The sequence below is a fragment of the Manacus candei genome, unplaced genomic scaffold (genome assembly GCF_025592945.1).
Source record: "Manacus candei isolate 608988 ecotype Guabito, Panama unplaced genomic scaffold, ASM2559294v1 h1tg000002l, whole genome shotgun sequence".
Classification (NCBI taxonomy): Eukaryota; Metazoa; Chordata; class Aves; order Passeriformes; family Pipridae; genus Manacus; species Manacus candei.
The window spans coordinates 5,098,508-5,122,881 of record NW_026138050.1 but is presented as its reverse complement, the minus strand read 5'-3'; the positions used below and the strand labels follow the sequence as shown (position 1 = coordinate 5,122,881).

Below are 24,374 nucleotides of genomic sequence, written 5' to 3'. Positions count from 1 at the left end.
TTCAACTGCAAAACAGTATTTTCCAGAAAAAAAAAGAGTTTCCCACAGACAGAGAGGCGAACCAGAAAAACAGTCCATGCAAACAATTATCCTCTGGCTTCTGATTTTTAGTTGTGTTTAAAATGTGGAACGAGGAGACACATTTTCTCAGTCTCCCCACATTCACCCCACCTCATTTGGGATTCAGTGCTAAGGAGCCCCGATTTATCCTCTGAAGACAGTCAGATTTCAGTTCCCAGCCACATATACTTACCTGGAAATTGAAATGAGGACTCCAGAGAAAAACAGAAAATTCAGTCATTTTTTTCCTGTTATGACCCTGTCACAACAGGGAAACCACCATCTTGGATAGTATGGAAAGGGTCACTATGCTCAATATTTTCCCATTCCTGTAATCTTTTCTGAATCTAATAAACATCCCCTACCACGGAAACGTTCACCTCGCCAGCACAAGGCTTTTTAAGACTTCCCAGTATCCTTGACACCCCTTGCAAAGTTCCTCCACTAGATTTCCACCACTCTCTACTGCTCACAGAGGCATTGAGCTTTAATTTCCAGGAGAAACAATACATTGACAAGAGGCAGAGCAGAGATCTGAGGCTCTCCGCTGCCGGAGCGCTCCACCACGCTGGCAGGATGGTTTTTCTGAAGTCAAGGAAATCGTGTCGGCCTGAATTTGAGACATCAGCACAAGCCTTTCTTCTCAATCCTGCTGATGAATGAAAGAGCATTTTCAATTGTGTACATCCAGAGGCCTTGTGGCACATCGGGCCTAATCAAAAGCTGCTTCGTGCAAACTGCTGTCAGAGTCAGCTCATACCACAGCCTCGCAGGAGCCAAAGGGCAGCTGCAGATAATACTGCATTTCCTTCTCCTCAGGAGAAATGCTGGACTGGAGAGATGATGCAGGAGCATCCTGACTGTCACACAGACACCAAGGAGGCCGCAACCAAACAGTGAGAGCTTGACTCACACATCTAAGCAGAAAAACACAACTGCCAGAGTTTACCAAGACCCATAAAGCTCAACAGCCTGTTGGCTTGACTCTGGTTGATGAAGAAACCATCAGCACAGAGGGACACAGAACCAGAGGGATGTAGAAGAACTGTGTCCAGGAAGGTTGTTGTGTTTTAGGTGGTAGTTTCTGTACAGTACAAATTTGTTTTATAAGGGCTGGGGGTGGTGGGGTGGGAAGGAGTTAAAACACAGAGAGAAGAGGTTTGGATCCTTTTGCTGCTCACTGATTTCTCTCCTTGAAAAGGCTCTGAACTTCCCCTGGGTAGAAATGAAGGAGCACAGCTACTTCTGGGGGTTACTTCTGATAGTGAGAACAATTACTCCTCATGGTCACTTAGTGTTTTACTCAGCTACTGATGGACTGGGAACTAGAACCCAAGTCAGCAGGCTTAAAAATACTGTTTCTATCACCGGTTTTTACTCCAAAGCCACATCCAGAGTAAGCCAAAAGGAGATAGAATACTCTCTGTCAGCCCAGGTTTCTCTACACATTTCCAGTTGATTTATCTGCTCCCAGAAGTCCCCTCTAGCCTTGCTCTCTGCCCACCTGTAATGACATTAGCTATCTCTGACCTTCCCACGCACCTCAGCAAAGGCAGCCTCTTCCTTCTCAGACATAACACCACCTCTTTACTGCATCAGTACTGAGTAAGGAAAACACATCCTCCTAGGAAACCAGCAGCCTTCTCCTCAACTGTAGCTTCTTGTAGTGCTACTCATTTCTATTACACCCTGATTCAAGGCAGGATCAATAAGCCCACAGAATCTTCCCTTGGGAGCCTCCTTCCTCATATTGCTACAGAAACCATTGCAGATGTTCTCATAGTTGTGTTTAAATTTGGTCCCCCTCACCACATATACATTTTTATTTTCTTTTCCATTTCCTTCTCTCTCACAACTTATTTTACTACTTTTTTTTCCTTTGCAAAATGGCTTTATTTTCTCTGGAACGTGACTTCTACTAAATATTTTGTAATCAACTTCTACACAATGCCTAGCAGCAGGGTAGGAGATGCTTTAAAAAAAAACCTTGTAGAAGCCACTGGAGCTGTATGGAGGCACTATGCAGGTTCACAGGCTGCCTCTTACAAAAACAGAGATATTGAGTTCTTTAAGAATTCCACATGTGAATTGGGTGAAAAAGAATGGCAGGAAGAAATCCTGCAGCTTTTCTGCTCTTTGTGAAGGCTAAGTATAGCCTGGATAGTAACCTCTGACTGACACCAAGTTTTACACATTCGGTAGCTACAACAGAACTACATTACAGAATTTATTGCAAACCTCTGGCTCCCTGGACAGCAGACAGAGTCTGGAATTCCCAGCAATGTCTCACTGGCACCTCCCATCACAGTTTCACTAGGAGTTGCAGGCTTCAGGCATCCTTAGGGGTTTGTTGGGTCAGCAACCCTTGGCCCGCTCGTGTCCTGGCCGCTCGCAGCGCACAGATTACGTTCTGCTCAGAGGCAAGTCTCTGGTTGTTTCACAGATTCATGGCATGTTGCCACAGGCAGGGCACATTGCTTACAATATACTCAGTGCTGCATGACTTCATATCTGCATTATTTCCGAAAAAACCTCGGGAATCTATCTGGATGACGAATACTATATACGACAAAAACAACTTTTTTTTAACTGGGGAATGTTTCTCCCAGCCCTCTTGAGACTTTCATTCAAGCCAGAAAACCTGGTTCTTTATAGGTGCCTGCACTGATTTCAGTAATGCAGAACATTTACCATCAAAGGGCACAAAGGCTTCAAGGTATTTTCCCCTTATGGCTACACTGCCCAAATCCACTGACACCCTCATAATGTCAAAGGGTTTTATGGACTCTGCCCCCAGCCACTGTAATGCTGTCTATATGAAGTACAGAAGGTCCCAACCTGGCTGGAGTCTTTTAGGAAAACAGGTATATTTAGCAGCACCACTGGTTATCTGTGCTATGCTGAGACAAAAGGATATGGATGATAAGGAAGGGAATCAAAGTAAGCTCTATTTAAACTATCAGCTTATTCCCAGCCTTAATATACTATTCAGGTCCCAGACTGGTCTAAATGTCTTGCAGAAGAGAAACTAGCACCATAAAAACAATAATGAGAACTAGCTGAGAGGTGGGGGGATTGCCCCATGGAGGCTCAGCAGCTCAGCTGCAGAGTCAGCACAGAAGGGCAGCAGCTCTGAGCGGGTCAGGAGGAGCAGCTCCCAAGGACTGCTGCTAATAATGCTCATCCTGTGTGCTGCTTTCCATATAATTTGTGGTTTGCACACCGAAGCTCTGTAACATCTCAGATGCAGGGAACAGTAGGGAATGATTTCTTCCCCCATCAAGGATATGTGGCCATCTCTGGAGTGAAAGAGGACAGACCTTCATCAGTGCTCAGCAAAACACCAGAGGCAAAGTCAAGCTCTTTGTTAACTTCAGATGAAATTGGGATATGCAGAAAGCAATTTACTGAGAAACAGGCAGGGCACAAAGGCTAACATCCTGCTCTTACCAGAAGTCCCCCAACATTTGAAGGCAGCAAATGCCCTGGACCTTTGTGCCTCTTTAGAATGAAGGCAACTCCTTCAGTACAAACTGAAGGGGAACTAGAATGTTAAACATCAGCAAAAGAAGTGTCACCTAATGAATCCTTCTTCTGCTTTAGGAAGAGGCAGTATGTGACTGAAGGAGAGCTGCCCTCCACGCCCTCACCTGGCCCAACACTGTTTGACCAGTGGGATGCTGGGAGCCATTGGCACAGAGTGAGGAGTGAAGGTTGCACTTGCACGTGTGCACCCACCAGCAACTAAGGTCATGGAAAAATCCTTCATCAGGTGGACTCAGGTTTCATTCACAGGTGCAGCCCTCATCATGTGTGGATTCCCTACACAGATGGTAGGAAGCACCAAGGCTTCCAAGCACCAACAGCTCAGCCAACTGTGGATGGAGAATGGCAACTTCTAAATTCCATCTGCTCCTTTTTTGTCGCCTTCTGTACTCAGAAACACATTCATCAGAAGCACAAGCACACTGGGACAGTGACAAATTTTGCCATCTCTGGCTTGTCACTTCAACAGGATTAGATTATTTTAATATTAATTCCTTACCCAATTTATATTCAATTAAATACATTTTTGCAAGGCCCTGACATGGTAGCGATGCTGGGACAGCCTCTACTGAACTCCAGATGTAGCATCTCTGTTGGGGTCAAACACCTGCCTCTGAGTGAGATTCCCCAGTCCTTCAGCAAAGACCCCCTCTTCCTACTTTTTCCTAACCAGGGAAAAAGGACACTGAAACTACTGAGATAGATGAATAGCTTTCCTTTTCGGTGGGATTATGTTCACTTCCAAAATTCTCCACAGATGGTTGAAATCAGAGCTGATTTCCCCATCTTCCTTCCTGGTAGGGGTGCCAGCCTGTCTCTCACCAGAAAGAATATTAAAAGCACTTTTCCTCTTTCTCACAGGGAGAGGCTGCCTGAAGTAGGGAATGCTCTGCTGTACCTGCGGGATAGCAATAAATCATGAGTGCTCATGGAAAATTCACATTAGTGCATTCTTTTAGTCAGGAACCAGCTTCCACAGGTCATCCATTCCTACCTTCAGATATACTACCTTTAAGATGAGAACACAAATAGAGATAACGAGCACCTGAAGCATTCTCTCTCATTTCTACCTCTGCTTCGCTACAAGTCATTACTTCTGTCAGCTCCCCATTAGCTGCCACCTACATATTTGCTTGCAACTAAGATCCAAATCCATCTCTAGCAGTGCCAGAAATCAAGAGGCCCACCAGGACCACACAAGACCAAAAGAAAGGAAGATCTAAACAAAAATTGCCTGGAGAGAAACAGAAGAAAAAAAAACAGAAAAAGCTATGGAGCTGGAAGAAAAAAAAAGCAGCAAATGCAGACTGAAATACAAAAAGGGGGTTGGGAGGAAGGTGTGAAGATTACAGGAAAGAGAAATGCAAAACTGGAACAGATTCCAAGTCTGGGCAGCAATGCCCCATGCCACCTTTCCAAAGCTGTTACAATCTGCATCCCTGTTTCCAAGACAGCAGGACTCGGAGCCTCTCCCCAGATGGCTGTCTGACCTTGGTGCACCCTGCTCTTACACAACCCAGCCCCGGCAGAGGAACACGACACCCACAAAGGCACAGCCCATGCCCAGAGCGCAGCAGCCACAGACCTGCCCTGTCAATACAACACGAGCAAATTTATATTTTGGAAAAGGACAGCATGTGTTTGTAGCTCACGCTGTTCAAAGCTCTCCCTGCAATACCCCTGGCCCCCACCTGAACAGAGACTATTATGGCACAAATGAGAGGAGAGGGCCACTGAACTACGTGGCAAGTTGCCAGGTTGTGCTGCAGCCTCCAGTGGTTATGCTCAAAGAGATTTAAAGTCCAGCATAACCTTGATTTTTAATAGAGTCACATTTAATGAGCTTTAACGTCCACAGTAATAATTTTCTTATTACCTATCCAGGAGTCGGAACTATGATCAGAAATAACGTGCTGCACTCCAGCCCAATGAAGGAATTTAATAAAGGCAAATACATTATTATCAAAACCATCAAGATCATTGTCCTTAATGCCTTTTATTTGGTTGGTATATTTATAATTTTGTGAACCACAAGTGTAGCTGTTGCAGACCACACAAGCTTGCTGAACACAGCAAACCTGACCGGCCACTCAAATCCCTCACCTCAGCCAACTGGCCAGTCAAGTTATATGGCAAAAAAGGACAGTAAAATCTTACATTTACCTCTATTTATCTAAAGACAAAATGAAAGCTTACATATGACCTCGGTTGTCCTCTCAGCTTTTGTCCACACTCTTCCTACTCTGTCCTCTCTCTCTCCATCCCATTCAACTCTGACAGCAGGGACCTCCCACCCCAAAAGCTCAGAGAACTGAATTTGCCTCTTGCATGTGTTATACAAATGAGCTGGATAAACAGACAGATGGGTCTTGCAGCTGACAGAAAGGGGTGCAAGAAAAACTCCAGTTCTTCTTATTTTTGTACAGAAACAGCTTCACAAACCTCACTGAAACCTGCTCCCTTATTATGCACAACAAACACCCCTCCCTGGGGCAGCCAATTGCACAGTGACAAACAGAGCAGAGGGAGTTTCTGCCACACTCTCCCCATTTCACACCTTGAAAATACACTGAAGTGGAAGGCATATGGCAGCTGCTCCTGTGGGCAGAGCTGTGGAGATCCTAAGAAAACAGCAAAAGCTGTACCTTCCATTTCTTATCCAGAGGGAGACAGTGTGAGTTTTCTGGCCATGTGAATCCATGTTGTTAAGCCACTGCTGAACAGCTGCTGCATTCACACTGCGGATGCAGGATGGAGTCAACACAGAAATGGATGCAGCTCGCACGGCACACTCGATGAGCTGTCCCCCGACCCACCAGGAGCATTCCCTGCCCCAGCAAGAAGGACAAATGTGGCATTCACCTGGCTGATTTAAAGCCAGCTTAGAATCACCCACTAACCTTGCAGTCAGTGCCCTAACATCCTCAGTGTCTCTTGCACATCCCAATAACACAGCCTTCATGCTCCAACCACGCTGCTGAATTCCCACAGCAGAAAGGAGAGTTTAGGAGTATTTATGGCAATGTGCCCCCATGCATGACAGTGATGCAACAAGCACATGAAATACAAGGAAAAACACAAGATCTTTCAATATAACCTGGCTTATTAACACCTTCACCCTGGTCTCAAAGAGAGTCATCCACAGGGCTCCTCCATCCTTCACTAACAGCTCTTTTTCCCCATTTTGTTTACAAGAACCACTTCCCTATGCACTTATAGGCACTCTAAGAATGCAAAGGGCCCTCCTGTGACTGTGATAAATGACACTGAAGTATTTCCCACCCTGCTAGGCTCTGCAGCTGATGCTCTCTCCCATCTGAGCTGGTGACCAAAAGTCAGAATGACGTAGCTTGGGACTGAGGTAAAAGGAAAAAAAAAGGATCACATACACGAGGTTGGAAACACCCTGAAACCCAGTGAGCTGTTTGTTTTCCTGTTGGAATCAAAGGCAGAAGAGAAAACAGCTTTAAAAATGCATCCCTTCTGAGCTAACAACAAACCTGGTAACATCCCAGCACACAGGCACCTCATAAACAGCTAAAAGCAACTGCATGAAAGGCAGCAGAATAATAATTCTGTCTAAAACGTCACAGGAGGCACACGTGAGAAATGCGTTCCCCCAGAAGAGATGGTCTAATTACTGCAGATGATACCCCAGAGGTTCATTCAGAAGCAGCAGAGACACAGAGCTGACCTCACCTCTGCAACCTCTGTGCCCTCCCTGGGCTCACAGGGCACTGCCAGCCCCATGAACCCGCAGTATCAGATGTGCCAGGTACTCAGAACATAATGACAGACAAGGGCATCTGGGCAGCAGCATCTACTGCAACTTAAACCCCTAAAACTCAGTGCATTTCACATTCAAATGGCAATGGAAGAACTATCCCCAAGAACTGCTCAGTGGGGGTCTCAGACTGGAAGCTCCCACGGACAACAACGGTCTCTCCTAAATGTTTGCCAAGTGTTTCATGCTTATGCATTTGTTAGAACATCCACTAGCAGCAGTGACAGGCTGTCACTTACCTCCAGCATCCAGTCAGCTCTTCACTTTACAAACCACCCCATCTGCACTTCTCACCATCATATTTTTAAGGCTATATAGTGCCATAATCCACTATGAGATGTCGGAACGAACACATTCTCTGCAGTAATAAAGTGCCATTGTTTGAGCGATGGGAAAACAAGTAAGCTGCTGAGAATTTTGGTTTCATAACAGTGAAAGATGTTTTCTTCTGCCCTTTTGTGGGTCTGAAATCTCCAGCACATGTGGCCTTTGAGAAAAGCTCTGCTCTCTCAGCCTCACCTGAGGGAGGCTCCTGACCTCAGGACACCGACAACGTACGTGCAGCTGGAACACACCAGGACCTTCACCTCTCTTTTATTTTTCTCTTCTCTATTAAAATTGGTTTGAGGGCATGGGAGAGTTACAGCAGTAAGATTTCCTGGGCTCTGCAGTATGACTCGATTCTGTCTGGTCCCTCACAGTGTTGCAGGTGATGGGTCCAGCTTTACTAACAGCCTTACCTTGATTTACAGAGTCTGAGAGCATGTCTGGAGGTGTTGATTTTGGGGTTACTTTACTAAAAAGTCTCACTCAGGTACGTGAAGGGAAGAGAGATTGTACTGGAGAGCCACAGATCCTGTGAAACATATTTAGCTCAGTGAAAGATGTACTCGGCTTTCATGGAGTATTGAATGTAGCTGTGATTAATGGGGCACATATTCACTGATAAACAATATTAATTTGTTTTAAGCCAGGTCTGAAAAGATTTCAACCACTTGCTTCCCTCCAGCTATGAAAGTTATTTCCTGCTGTCTGTACTACCTCAAGGGCTAAACCAGCCCTGAAAGGAAGGAAATATTTCCTTTCACTCCATCAGCAGCACCAGCCTATGAGGGTTATTGTATGGGTATTTCATTTATCAGGAGTAAATTATATGTATCATTATTATTTAGCCTTAACACCCACCCTCAACCAAACTGCCACAGGATTGCCACCACACATTCCCTTTCTCCTGCATCAACACAGCTTTTTTCATTTTCCTTATAACTACTCCATCAAGCACATAAAGCATGCTGTCTGCAATGTCTCCATCTGCTTCTGCAGTCAGTTCCTTTGGCAACATGGATGAATAAATGCATCTCCAGGACCAGGAGCCAGCAGCCTACCTGCAACTTCTTGTGGTGACTGAAAACTCCCAACTCCTTCCAGATTCCCCGAGATGGAGCCGCCTCCTTCGAGCACCCTCACCATCTCCCGCAGCCTTTCACACTCCTCCTGGAGCTGCTGCTGCTCCTCCTTGCGCTGCTGCTTGGCCAGAGTCGTTGGGTTCATGCTGAAATGAAGAACTTTGGTTCTGCTGGGGTCAAAGTCGCCCTGTGTGGCAGAAACGACAGAAGAACATTGAGTAACTGATCCAATCTCTGAGTCCACCCAATCTGTACTGCTCTGTGAAGCCAAAAAATGTTACAGGAGGAAAAAAAAAAAAGGTGACATATATGCAGTGACAATGTTTTATTCCAACAGTTGAAGTCAGTCAAACCCAGTGTTGTTTCACCTTCTCTTTCTACTCCATCTTTAAAAAAACACTCAAAACAAAAACAAAGAAAGAAACAACAAATTAAAAAAACCCAAACAAATAAACCAGAAAAAAAAACATAGAAACACTCCACTCAACAGAATTTGCTCCCTGGCTGACACCTCCATGGTTAAATTTAACTCCAGAAATTAAGTTTTATAACTGTATTTTAAATCTCTTGATAGCAGGAGCTTATAATGAACTCCTAGATACACCCTTAAATTACAGCAGGACACCCAGTACCAGCCTGATTTATTGCTCATATGAGCCAGCAACATCCATGTGACTCCAAAGGTGGAGTCACTAGCAAGTTGTATCAGTTTGTCCCAAGCAAGGGAACAGATGCTCCATTCTTTCTTCTCAGAGGTGAGTTGTATTTACAGCAGTTTAAATAGTCAGACAAATCCTATGATGGCAAACTAATATTCTTTCAAAGAGAGAGAAAAACACTGATGTTACATTTGTGATTTCAGAGAGACAATTTTCACATAAACTACAGGAAGCCTCATGACCATAAATGTAGTAAAGCATGTGCTGCCACAGCACTCTACCCAGCTGAAACCCTATAGCAGTGTCTGCATAAAAAGGTATTTTATATGGTAATATTTTTCCTTCAATTAAATCTCAGGACCTAAAGTGATTTTGTAAACATTAATTAATCCTCAAGAGCAGCATGAGGTAGATATTATCCCAATTTTATCATTTCATTTCCATTAAAGACGTGCTAGAACTTTATGTGGGGGTTTTTTCAAGCACACCAGAGCAGAGAATGAGCAACTTCATCCTGCATTGCTGGTCATTGCTGGTCAGAGACCCTAGAAGATTCCATTCCCAAACATCTTTTGTTGAAAATACTCTATTCACATATTGTAAAGCATCTCAGCAGGCAGTGAACTGCTGAAACTTGCTGCCCCAGGGCCTGGCAGCAGACATAAAACTGCTTCAAAAACAGGCTTGACAAATTCATGGACAACAGCCCCATAACTGGGCCATGCCAGGGGAGGACAGGGGAGCATCCTCCAGCATCTCTGGCTGCTGGGAGAGTGGACAAGTTTATGGGCTCTCACAAAATAACATCTTCCATCACTGTGGTCAAAGATGCTTTTCTGGGCTTTTTTACATTGGCCTTGGTCACGATAAATTTAGGAGAGAACCGAAGGACACAAGCAGAATCTTGGAGATGTCAAACAGAGGGAGAACAAAGTCAGCTGCAACACCACCTTATTAGATATACTCTCCCCAGTGACACACTGGCATTTACAAACCTGTTTCCGCACCCAGCTCTCTACTTTCTCATGCTATTTGCACTTCTGGACTCTTCCAGACAGGTCAGGGCACTCCTCATTCTCATGTTTGTCTTTCGAGGGAAGAGATTCAACCCCAAAGTTTGTGACAGGGTTTACACTGGCCAGCAAAAGGATGCTCTCGATATCAGCACTGCAGAACCTGGTTCTCCCTGCACAGCCTCTGCTTCTGACCAGCCAGGAATGGCAGCTCTGGCCCTGTCTCCCTTGCCAAGGTCAGGCAGAGCTCACAGCTCCTTGTCCCAGCTGCCACCACCATTCCAGCTCCAGTGTAGGGATGACCATCACTGCAGACACTCACATGTAGCACGGGGCAGCAGTAGGATCCTGGAGGATCCTGTGTGAGGAAAGCCATGCCCACCTGGAGACTGCTGCAACCCACAGTGCACCAGTCTGTTTATTTTGCAGGTTTTTTAGTCTTTACTATCACCTCTCTGGCCTTTCTATAAAGCCCTGCCATGAAGCTGCAGTGCTTTGGCTGTTACAGATCTTCCAGACCATTTATCCTCTCCTTTTACAACATGCCCCCCTTGAAAAATCATGTTCTAATAAGGCTCAGCCTTATTTTTGGGGTTCACCAGCTCTCCTCAACACATCATTCTGAAGCTACACCAAGACAGGCAAATATCTTAAAGCTCACAGTGAAAAGAAGGTTGTGGCAGAATCCATCTCATTTAACATTTCTGGGAGATCACTAACACATTTGCTATGCTACCCACATTTTTGGGCTAGGGGCAGTAGCTTTCTCTTTTACACAGCACACATCAAACTAGTACATTTCTCCCTAAAGCTAAAATATTAGTGCAGCTGGTTTATATTATAGCAATGCCTAAAAGAAACCAAGTGAGACAGGAATCCCAGCGTGTACAAACCCCACAGGAAACCACCACCTAAAGCCCAAAAAGCAGACAGCAAAGCCTGAAGTCTGGTATGTGAGGAGAGTGCAGGTATGGAAAGATGCAGTCTCCAGTTCCAGATTCCTTAGCAGCACCGTGGCAGAAAAGAAAATAAAAGACATCTCCAGAGCTGCCCCTTCTCACCACCAGAACATGCTGCTCCCTTACACAGCTGCACCAAGCAGAGCGTTCCTTAAGTCTCCAGGAAATTTACTGACATCCTATGGAGTTTCAAATAAACGCACGAAGCTTTCCATGGAAACGCTGCAGACCAGAGGCAAGGTCTGATGAAAGGGATCAGTCTCATGTGCAGGTAAAGCAGAAAGTCAAAATAGTATCACAGCTTCGATCGTTCGGAGTGTTATTCCAAATTTCTGAAGGTTGGAAGTGACTTTGTGTCGTGAAAATGAGGGGTTTGGGGTTGGCTCTAGGAAGAGTCACGGTTGGAAACTGCTAAATATAACAGACAGAAAAGCAGCATTAAAATCTCACCAGCATTTGAAAGACATGAAACTCTAATGCTGGTAGGAAACCAGGGACTGAAGAAAGCAAACAACCTCCTCCTGGAGTCCCTTTAGCTCTGGAAAATGTAAATTGCTGTTTTTCTCTGTCGACTGCTCTTCTCCCCACAATAAATTAGTCTTACTGATCATAATTTTGTCTTTTCAGTTCTGCAGCAGAAGTCTGGAAAACGGTGTTTCAGGCACTGGGAGAGACTTAAAACAGATCTGCCCGTTTATAAAATAATTTCTAATCTTGGGCCACTGAAGAGGAACACCAAACAGTGGCATTTGAAAGGCGGGTACAGAAGAGACAGCCACGTTCCTTGAACAGGAGCTGGGACTCCCTGAACAGCTGCCCAGGCACAGCTCCAGATGCTGCTTCTGTGCTGAACCAACACATGCAAGGAAGTATGGCTTAACAGAGTTAAAAAGTATCTTGGAACAAACAGTAATGTATCCCTGGTTTATCCAAGAAGCATGAAAAGAGTGCTGCAGGTTTGGAAACTTGGCCTGAATGCAAGACTTGACCAAATCCACTTAAGCTCGTGGTGCTTTATACAGAAATATGAGACATTTGGGGGATGCAATCCATGAATGACCTATAGACCATCCCTCTGTTGGAAAGTCACCCTGGCCCTGGCTCATTCAGTAGGTAACTTGGTAGCTCATTCTGCTCATCAGCACATCATGGCCAGTGTCTCAGAGAGCAAAGATGATACATTACTACCAGTTTCTCAGCAGTATCCCCTCTCTACCTTTATTTTATCCAATAACTGAAATTTGTAGAGCTGCTGAAGAGTAAATGACTTGGAGAGTCAGAAAGAACTGCTGGCATTCATCGATTCTTCTTTCAAGGAATAACATTGAACAAGTAATTCAGATTTGTCAGAAAAATGTACACAGAGCTTCAGTTTAGGGGGAAGCAGTAAATACCTTGATTGATTACAACCAAGTCTGGTTGACACTCAAAAGAGTGGATTATTCATTCCTGGAAAGCAAGATGCTAACCAGCTGATTTGGTGCTTAAAGCAGCAAAACCACTTCTGTGCTCTCAGAAGGGCACTGGACATTTTACAGAGATGATTTGTTGACTCCCCATGTTAATGTGCTCTACAATTTGTGAAATAATTTTGTTTTGATGCATTATCCTCAGCCTCCCAGGCACGTGGCCCAGGGTATGCACAAGGGAAACTCTCTCACAGACCACCAAGAAGAACCATCCCACTGCTCCTGTCCCAACTGCACAGTCACTGTGAGACAGACACCACAGATGCCACACACAAATATTGGCTTAATGCAATATGTTCCAAGAACACTCTGGGACATGGCAGAACTATTTAGTAAGACTCTGGCTATCAATAAACTTTCTGACAAAAGACTATAGAAAAAAGAATTTGCAACAGGGCCAATTTGTCATCTAGAACAGAGGTACAAGCTCAAGTCAGATGCTGCTGCCTCCCTTCTCACTTCCATCTCCCAGCTTGAAAAAACCACCCTGAGGAGATAATTGTGCTGATGCTATGTGTCATTTTTTAAAACTATATTATTGGCAAACAGTCAGCATGTTGGTCTACGTGTTGAAATTACAGCTCAAAAACTTCCTAAGTAATCTGCCCATTAGGGAAGAATCAGTCAAGTGCCAAAGCAATGAATGAAGACAGAACTGCTTTAATCTCTGGAAAACAGAAACTTTTCCTTTAGAAGAGAAGTTGTTTAGAAGAACAATGAAAGCTGCCAGTGACAGCACCTTGAAAAGGGATGAACTTATTTTGGCATCTCTCCTCCTGGTTGTTTGAAAACTGCACAGTCCCAATTCAGCGATGTCTTTCTCCAGGAGCTATAAAAGCTTTTCTCTCTACTCCACTCACTTTCACAGGCACACAGGTAAGAATAAAGTACTTAAAACCATGTGGACTACTTTACATTTGATGAAACGTTCAGTGTTTAACAGCCCCATTTAAGGTCTATTCATCTTCTGCAGGTATTTCTGATCAGAAGGCAGAGCTGGTAGCAAAGGGAATAGTCTCCACTGGTGTGAATATGTTTATCTAACATCACTAATGAAATTAAAGAAGTCCATACATCCCAAAAAGGCAACGACTGTCAGGATACAATGTCAGCAGGCACCGTCAAAGACTTTCAACTGACTTCTTCATAGGCTCCGCCTGTTTAATGCTCCTCTAAAGCAAAGTTGTCAAAACCCATGGATGAGGCTGACACGCGTTTAAGTGCCTTATCTCTTTCACAGTCTCGGTATCTATCAACCTTAAAAGATTGTGATTTCTGAGCAGCACAATAAATTCTGGCGGAGCATATGGACAGCTGAGTTAAATTGCTGCTCGCTGGCAATACAACAGCTTGTGCTTGCCCCTGCTGAGAAAAGGCTGGCGATTGGAAGCTCTTCAAGGAAAGGACCGTCTCTTCTTCGCGCGACTCTCGCACGCGGGGAGCGCCGTCCAAATACGAGCAGCACGCGCTGCTGCCTCCCCAGCCAAGGAATTTTGTTTCCGTGCTGACTTCTTCAAAGAGAGATCTCCAAGGTTTCCGGACTGGGATGAGTTATTCACAATACTTGAGAATTTAAATGGAAACAATTTAAGGAGCTTAGTAGATGATATCAGCGTTAAATGGGTCAGTAGTTACCTTGGAAGAACACTGGAAATAAAGTCTGCATCTAGCTGTGGGAGACAGATGGGAAAGTTTCTTGTATACAAATATAAAACATAAAGCATCAGCTGGGGGGATGGTGGAAGGGGAGTGTTTGAAAAGCGTCCAACTGGCCAGGGAATGCTCTTGCTTCCACTTCTTAGTTCTTGTAGGCAAAAACTAGCTTAAATTGTGAACACTAACACACAGCAGATAATTGGGTATATGCAGGTGGTGAATGTCCAAAATTGAACTTTTGAACTCTCCAGCAAAGGATGTTACCTCCTCACTGCAGGCACAGCCTGATTATAAATTTTGGTAAATCCTGGACTAAAAGAGAAGTGGCACATCCTGAGCCCTCCAAAGACAGACAGACATGAGACAGAATCAGCCTTAGGAGGCTGATTAGAAGCTGATCAATGATTTAGGCTACTTGGATGGGGAGAAGCAGGGGTTCCAGAAAGAAATGTGGTGCTGTGAAGATGGGTTCCCAAAAAGAGAAGCGATCCCAGAAAGAAGAGGGTCTGCAAAGAAGGTGACAATCCGGGTTGGAGGAAAGGCACTCAAAGTGAAGGAAGACCCTGGAGATCAGAGACAAGCACAGGGATGAAGGCCAGGGGATACTCAGGGACCTTGGTCAGTAACACTTGAGACTGGTAACCACAGACAGGACTTTCTGCCCAACCATCCACACCTGCAGTGACAGGATGCTGAGCACAAGAGAAGGCACCACCGAGGTGGGGGAGTGAGCAAACAACTGTTTGGGGGAAAAAAAGGGCTGATGCTGCTTCTGGGGACCTGCAAGCTTCTTCTTGGGATCCAGTGCCGCCTCCTCCTGACCATGGATCCTTTACACAGTTCAAGCTGCCACAGGAATGCACACCTCTCCCAAGGTTTTCAGGTTTCTGGAATTACCGTTTGGCTTTCCTGAAAACATGTGGTATTTGTGGGTAAACACAGCCACATGGGCTTTGCACACAGCTAATAAACACCCCGTTGCTTTCTCTGAGTAATGAAAGCAGAGAAGTCACATATCATTAGAAGTCGTCTTTGAACATGTTTATCTTCAGCTTACAGTTAATGGCTCAGCATTTATGTCAAGAATTGTCTGCTGTTAGTCCTGCATCAATACCCGTTGGAAATTTTACTCAAAGATGGGAGAACAAAAAAACAGTAGGAAGGTAAAATTGGAATTTATCACCTGAAAGGCACATGCAAGGTCCCTGACAACTATAGCCCTTGCTGCAGTAGCTTATTAACTAGAGTCTGCCTGGCTATACAGGTGAGCAGCTTCTTTTGGGTCTACCTGTATTTTATTTTAACTTTAGCAGCTTTAAAAAAAATATATTGGTTACTCAACTCTCTTGTACAAAAGCCTTTTGGAGGCATTTCTGCACCCAGCACAAGGCAGTTTCAGAAAGCTTAATCCTACCTCAGGAAATGCCATTTTAATGGAAATTCTGTTTCTTGGTTTTGTTCTTTTTGTTTCTTTGCTCAGGCTTGTTAAAGTGATTAGAGTAAAACCTAAAGTAAACCGCATCCCAAAGAATTCCCTCTGTACCCAGTGCACAAAGCACAGCACGCTCACCCGCCCCGGCTCCCTCTGTCACACAAGATAACTACACCAAGGGATCTTTAAAGCCTGTGGAACAGGAGCTGTATTAACAAAAATGGATTGCAAAGATGAGACAAAGCAAACTAACAAATAAGCAACAACCACCACCTGCTCCTTGCAGCTTTGCCAGTATGTGCATGCTTGAAATCAGAAACAGTTGGGAGAAAAAAAAAAAAAAAAAGAAAAACAGAAGGTGCTGGATGTTGGGAAAAGGCTCATTTGTTCCCACCAGGTCTCTTGCCAGTTCCCCACCTTCTTTCTCTCACCATCATCTTTGTGTGAACATCTGCACACACACAACCCTGAAACCTGGCACCAGAAATTCATTTGGGCAAGCTTTTTATCCTTTTCTTAGCCAGTACTTAGTCCAAGGCCTGCTATTTCTTCTTCCACAAAACAGGAATATTTTTTTCCTTGTCCAGGTGATGTGACCTCTTGCCCATACCCCTTAATTTAGGCAACCTTTCTCCTATGGGCTCCTGAACACCCATTTCCAGAACAGTGAGGGTAAAGACATCTGTGTCAGCCTGAGCTATGTCTGTTCATCCCCAGTAACTCCTCCATAGCTTCCACCAGGACAAAAGATTTCAGATCCTTGCCCTCACATGCAATGAGTAACCCCATGTCCCCTTCTCCACTCCATCAGTAATGCCACCTCCAACACCTGGATCAGCTGCTCCTCCCACAGAGGCTTCAACAGGGTTTTTTCTCTTCCTTCCTGAGAGGATCCTCCACACTACCCACACTCATTGATATTCTTCCCTATGGCCTCTTTCACCGCAGCATCTACAGCAAATTAGCAGTGAGACAGGGAGGCGGTTGGAGTCTGTATCACAGACAAAAAAGCTCTAATCACACTGTTCTAACACCAGACCATATCGTTTGGTACAACATGTAGCACATTTTGGACACTGCTGCAATAGGAGTAATAAAATAAAATGTCTCCACAGTGGTGCCGAAGCCCTTCAGGTACAGTTTTAAAAGGAGATCTGTTCTCTATACCCCTTTCAAATGTGTTGTTCCCTGGAGGATGCAAGACTATAATTTGCATTGAGTGAGGCATTCAGATGAGGTCTGGGATGCAAAAACGTGACAAGAAGGTTAAGAGTCAGGACAGTGAGACATGGAATGGCATGGACTTGGGATAATTTAGAAGAAAAAATGCATTCAAATGTTCACTGTCCTTTTCAATTGCTGCTCTTCCTTTTATTGAAATGGAAGAAAATCATAGTCTGCTCTAGGATGGTTTGTTACCACCTAGAGATTTGAATTCCAGGGTTTCTACACTAGTTTTTTCAAGTCAAGGATTCCTGTCTTTCCAGAGAACAAAGTCCGTAAAAAGTTCCTATTATTTACAGTCTAGTAGCGTGCAGAGGAGACCTGTGCTGGTTCAAAAACCTCTGATAAAGACACTGAAAATAAAAAGCACACAGGTTCTGGAAACAGCCCCAAAGAGCTTATAGCGTGAGTTATAAAAATTCTTTCTCAGAGATAAGACTTAACTTTATATGGTGAGAAGTGCTGGCTCTCCCAGATCTGAATTTCAAAAAACATTTTATCGACTTTCCCACACAAATGAAGTAACTTTGGTTGAAAACACTGTTGAGAGGTGTCAGACCAAATCTAGGTTTTCAACAGAAGTACATAGTTAATTTTTTTTAAAAAAAAACTATATTTCTTTGCTGCTCTGTTTATTATTCTGCAGCATGCACATACAGATACTGTTCAGAAGACCAGAAAGACAGAAGATGCTGCAAGTGAGGTGTTTTTGTGGTATTTACTCCAATCCAGATATTCCACCACTCCCAATATTCTATAAATCTTGCTTTAACGTCTCTGTAATCCTGTGTTTCATGGTAAAGCTCTACTTTGGAGTCAATTCAGATGGGATTTCAAGGGGAGATCCCAGAGGAGAGAAGCAACACAAAGTGGCTGTGCCAGGCTAGGACCCTTTGTACTCAGACAGGAAGAGTCAGAGTGAAGTGTGACAGCAGAGGTCCCACTTTAAAGACTTTATAAAGCGAAGTGAAACTGCAATGTAATAGGATTTTCCAGTTAATGGATCTCATTAGCAAAAAGCAAAACCTCTATGGGTATTTTTTTTAGATAGTATCTGATATAAAAAGAAAGATGCATAATTAAAAATTATGTAAAAGCCATCATGATCTGATGGCAGGAAGCATCAAAGTTTATCTGAGCATATAAAAGCCTGAAAAGTAAGTGACAAGAAGAGCTGCCAATCACACTGTGTATTTGTACAGCAAACACATGGCATAGGCTGGATGCTGAGGTCAACCACAACACCCTTAACAGCAATGCTGAATTTCCTAAAGGCTCCACGTACACCAGGACGTTTTGATCCTGTAATTTAATACATCTAAAAGTACTGTTATATGTCCTTGCATGTATAATTCTGACCTGGCAGGGTACAAAGCAAACCCTTGCCTTTCAGTGGAGGAAGGTGCCTTGGCTGCACCCCTGAGCTCGCCAGCCGTCACTAACAGATTCCCAGCCTCCAGCTGGAAGCACTTCCACTTAAAGAGCAAGTCAAGTTCCCTCTCACATCCTACAGAAACTGTGACAGACGCAAAGGGTTTGGAGGACTCATTTCTGACAGTCTCCTGGAGCAGCCGGGCAGTGTCTGAGTGGGTTTTACAGCAAATGTGTTCCAGGTTAAACAAGCTCCGCTGCAGCCTCTCACTGCGAGAGGTTATCGCCTCCCACGCGCCTTCTGCTTTGGCCAAGCAGAGGATGAGAATGAGGGAAACAAAACATGTCCCTGCAACACACTGAGGGGAAGAGCAGCTACAGTGGAACTGCCAAGTTTCATCTTTTTGTCAGTTAATTCTGTTCTCAGCAATGTGGAGGTTGCCTTGCCCCTGGGGAGAGCTCATCTTCCCCAATATCACCTCAGCGTCCGGCCAGGCACTGAGGAAAGTCCTCTAGTAATGGATAATTTGGTCGAGGGAAATATGAGAGACCAGATACAGAGCTTCCAACGTCCCAGAAAAACATATATCCATGTACATACCATCCTGTTATCCACAGAGTTATCTACATTATTCACCAGGAGGAGTTAATGCAGGTTCACTTAGATGTGTCGAACAGGCAGAACCCTCTTCTGTTTGCTCTGCTCTTTCTCAAGTAAGAAATCTGAGTATCTAAACCACCCAAATATCGATTCAGAGGGTACATTCTCTTTCATTTCCTCAGGGCAAATAGACAAATGTTTGGTTTTCTCTCCCTTTTCACCATTTGACCAGGTTAATTTTTTTTTAATTTAAGCAAGTTGTAAGATTCCTGACAAAAAGAGCTCTTTTCTCTTTCTCCAGGAGCATGAAAAAGGTCTCCTACATCTCCTTTCTTCTCCCCACTTTGTGATGATTACCTTTTGGCCCCAAGTTTCCTCATCCTGCTTCTCAGAGAGCTGGACTCTGCTCCCTTAGTCCCTATGCAGAAGGGCATCACTTTGTGTCCTTTTATTCCTTGAACATTAAAAGTTTCTACAGACTTGGGATTAACAAACATTAGAGAGGTCCCAGGCAGTGAGAACAGGGCTGTCACAGAGCAACTTGCTGTGCATACAAAGAAACTCTCTACTAGAAGAGTCAGCAATGCAAGGAGAATTAAAAAGCACAGTTAAATAACCCTAAATCCTCATGCATATTTATAAACGACATCACATCAAAACTAAATCAATACTCCTCACTAGTTACATATGGCCTGAGAAAGAAGAGCTGGTAACTTGGTTTTGCTTTACCCATTGTACTGATGAGACCCAGAAAGTCTCCATATGGTAATAAACTCTTGGGTTGAGAAGGGGAATTTCAAGCTCTAACATCACAGGGTAAGATGGTGCAGAGTGGAGAGGAGGAGCAGACATCCACAGGTGGCACAAGGGATCCACCTGAGCCTTGGCTATGGAGCAAAGTTTCAGTTTAAACCCTTCTATTCCTATGACAAAAAGAAAAACACTTCTGGCATGAGAACAGGTTTTACAATTTAAGCTGCACCTCTGTAGGTGACATAAGGTGCATCCCCCACCATTTTATACCCCCTGTGCTGGGTGAGACTGTCCAGGTGGTGACTTATATCAGCACAACCATCTGCTTAAATACACCTTCTTGGTTTTCCCTAGGGGGAAATACTTCTTGGTTGCCTGCAAAGCTTCAATTACAATTCATCCCTTTTCAATTAAATGCAAAATGAGCTAAACATATGGGAAAACGCTTAAGAACATCACACTGGGATCAGCAACCCATCAGCAAAATGACTCTGTCAAACATACTAAACCTGACTTACATCACTTCATCCCCAACAACACATCTTCCTTATTCAAGCTTAGACTACTACAAAGTTGAGCCAAACCCAGCCCGAATCTATCTTGAAATATATTTGGTAGACACAAAACTGTCCGAACAACAGTGCGCGACTTAATGGTCTGAAATACAACTGTCCTGCCTCCTGTTTGATTTTATTTCACCAGCTTTACGTCACTGTGCTAATGGACTGGAGAGCAACCAGCACATTTTGCACAGAGATGTGAAGGGGCAATGATTTCAAATTTTACTGTCAGGTTTTTCCAGAATTATGACTGCCAGGTCAACCCCTAAACTGTTAAGATCCTCCAAAACCTCATTTAAAACACAGTACTTCCTGCCGTATAAAATTCAGGCTTTCATTTTTATCATCACTTTCCTCATTGCCAACATGTATCACAACATTTTTAGGAGTGAAAATCGTGAATGAGAAGAAATTCCAGCTTTCTAGTGTCTCTCAGTGAGAAACTAGCTCTCCAGCCCTCGTACAACAAACCACCAAGGAGAGGACAGTTCAGCCTTACACAACAGCTACCACAACACGCTCCTGCACTGCGGTAGTTACTTCTTTCCCATTAAGTTTTAATTAGACAACACATGCATAACTCAGAAACACAGCCTGGCTGCAGTTGAGAAGGCATCTTTTCAACTTCATTTGGAACTTGAAAGAGAGCCTTCCTGCACTTCTCTAACCACGGATTTTCAGGAGGCATCTTTAAGCACACAATCACCCTGACTTTCAGGGGTCAGACCACATTTGCTACGGAGAATGCAATTTTCATTCTTTGTAGCAATTACCTGGTCCTTTTTCATATTTCAGTCACTGTTCTGTTTTTAATGCAGTTTTAATACCTTAAAATTACTGCTACTTCAGTTGCACTCCCTGTCTCAGAGGGAGCTAAAGGCATTTATTCTGAATTGTTTTCATGAGCAGAACCCCAAAATTGCCTTTGGTGCGTCTGGAATATACAGACAGAAACCAGAGAGTTTCTGCTCGAAACTGAGACTGACTAGTAGACCATCACCTCAGAATTCATCCGAGTGAACCAGCAAAACGTGGTCTCAAGAATAACAATAAAAATCTCAGTTGCATAAATTGAGACACTTTTATCCTCCAGCAGGTCAACAGAAAAAAAAAAAGTAAGATCAAGAGAGGTGATAAGGGAAAAGCACATTTGATGTTAGTGATTTCAGAAAAAAAGTATTTTCTGTAATCACTGTGAAAGGAGTACAAATCTCTGCCATCATCTTGCTTAACAGAGCTCAACAATGCTTACATTTCACTTCAGAGGAAATATCTGGTGTCGTTATTTCAGCCCACTCAATCACTCCTTCTCCACTTTCTTCTCCAACTTCAAGCCTTGACTAGGATGTATTTGCTTACTGAAGTTTGCAACTTGCTAATCACCCATTGGCAGTATTGATCTGCACGTTTTACTGCAGTTGGAGTGAGGCAGCACTGGCTGGTGAATAGACTGTGAAGACTGAAAAATGAGATTAACCAGCTCGCCTCATACAGATCGAGTTATCTGCTGCCTTGTTCACTTTTCATGAAGCTTCCAGAATGCAGCAAACTGAATCTCCTTAACTCACAAGACAGGGTTGATACATGGCTCCATTAGAAGAAAAGATCAGAAAAAGCAAGTAACACAATTTCATGGAAAACAGGTCTTGTCAAACAGACTTGAAGAGATTTCAAGTCTAGTTAACTAAGATAACTGTGTTGACATAACAGAATAGGAATTCTGTAATATATTTGCCTCGGTATCAAAATCACATTTTCTTTTACAACCAGCATGATGGAAAATCAGACTATGGCAATTTTTAAATGGCCCAAAAGCTGTTGAACTAATAGTGACATTTCCAACAAGAATTGCTTCTTTGGCTGATTGTATGCAGCACACGTTCACTAAGATACATAAGAAAATAATAAATCCCTACCAAAATATGCAGATAACACAAAGGCAGAATTGCAGCAAACAACGAGGCCCACAAAGATAACTTAGAAATCTGATTGTGCTGGGCACAATCATTCCCCATGAATTCAAATGCACTGTGAGACATCCTGGAGCACAGAATAGTCTCAGGTGCACAACACAGCAGGTGCTTTTTGGAAGACAGTGTCTGTGAGGAGAGCTTTTGGCCACAGTTAATAACTAAGGATTACCTCTAATTTAATACTGTGGGGAGAAAAAAACCTAAGGAACAGTGAGGATCTTTATGTATCATTAAGTAGGAGTAAAGAAACAATATTGTCCCTGAAGGCAACATTGATGAGACCCCTACAGCGATAACATGCCCAGGAGAGGTGTGAAGGCGTAAGGGGGTTGTGGAAAATTAAGCAAAGTTGTGAGAAGACTTCCATGAATGATTCACGGTCTGAAAACCACGTCTTCCACTGAGAAATAAATGGAAATCAAACTATTTCATTTGCTACAGAGAAGGCTGAAGCAATTTGATCAGGGTCTTCGGTGGAAATCTGACACTAAATGGTTCTTTAATGTAGCAAACAAAAGCATAGCGAGAACCTGATAGCTTCACTTCACAGTGAAGCCACAGAAATGGAAATAATATATATTTTTAATAGGGATGGCTAACCAGGGAAACTAATACATTGTCTATTACTTGGTGTCTTTAAATCAATATTTGATATCTTATTAAAAAGAGTCTATGGAGCAACCACAAGTCACTGGGCAGATTTCACTTAAAACTGTATTTTTGTGTTATATCAGACTAAATGAGTATTCTTTTTGGCCATAAACCTAAAATTCAACTCATTCCACTTCCTCCTATTCAAAAAATTGTTATCCAATACTTTTATCCATTCTCTCTCATATCATTAATTCCTCCTCTTACTTTATAAGCCTCCAGACAATTCTGTAACTTCAGCATTTATTCCTCTTAGACATAACAAGAACCTAGATGTTATCACTGACAGTTTAATCTTTTTCAAGGAGAGTTTTAATCTGTAGAGAAATTATATTAGAATCAATGCTTCTAAATATAAAAATATTTTCAAATCTATGTTCATTTCAATATTCCAGAGTGGCAGAGCTGCTCAAATTCTCAGGTGATGGAAAATTAGAATGACACTTAAGATCCAGCCACTGAGATTGTGGGTTTTTTTTCCCCTAAAGGAAAAGTCTTTTTCACAGTCATAATGACAACTTGAACACGTGGATGCTGATCCATACAGATGTAATCCAGCTCACTGGAAAACTACAAGGGTAATTTGGTAATTATGAGGGCAAAAAATCAGAAAATGGAAACAGGTTTGTCACCTGCCATCTTTCTTGGTTCCAAGGCTTTAAACTAGGGAGTCTCCATCTTGATTTAAAGGGAGTAAAGTCAATTTAAGAACTACTTTGCTGGGAGATGGTGAAGAGAGAAACAAAGATGAGATGTGAAATCTCTAGAAGTCAAAAACCACAAACACATCTCTATCTACGTCACTCCTGACCACACATGTACACATTCTTTGTAAAATAACCATTCTGCACACATGTTCATCTTCATTAAAGCCAAAGCTTTAATGAAAACTATTTCTCTCATTTCCATCTAACATCCTGCTGCCAGTTCCCCATCTATCTCCCACAGCTGCCCTCTGAAGGCAGCACCTGCCATCAAGTTTTGAGCACTTCTGGGGAGGCACCTGAAGGATTGCAGAGTGGAAGGGGAGCAGGGAAGCAAACATCTTGAACAAGCACAATTGGAAGGGGAGCAGGGAAGCAAACATCTTGAACAAGCACAATTTCCTCCTGAAATTCCATTTTATGTTTGCCCTAGCATGCACGTGTCACAATAACAACATGACTGTGGTCCCTCATGTTCAACAAGTACAGGTTCAGACAGCTAAAAACTTATGGTTCTGCCCTCAGGAAAGACATGGAACATCATGAGCTGACC

The 24,374-nt window shown here is 43.4% G+C and overlaps 1 protein-coding gene across 4 annotated transcripts in view; it reads right to left on the bottom strand.

Annotated features, from left to right (window-relative positions):
- The window catches only part of MAD1L1 (mitotic arrest deficient 1 like 1), a 352,477-nt gene that overhangs the window by 114,170 nt on the left and 213,933 nt on the right, over window positions 1–24,374 (bottom strand). For 3 of the 4 annotated variants that reach the window (XM_051777190.1, XM_051777198.1, XM_051777211.1), the window contains one exon: window positions 8,776–8,983. In XM_051777190.1, coding sequence (XP_051633150.1) covers window positions 8,776–8,983 — 208 coding nt within the window. Of the gene's footprint in view, window positions 1–7,739; window positions 8,247–8,775; window positions 8,984–24,374 lie in introns of those variants that run through there. The other variant, XM_051777205.1, reaches the window with a different exon arrangement.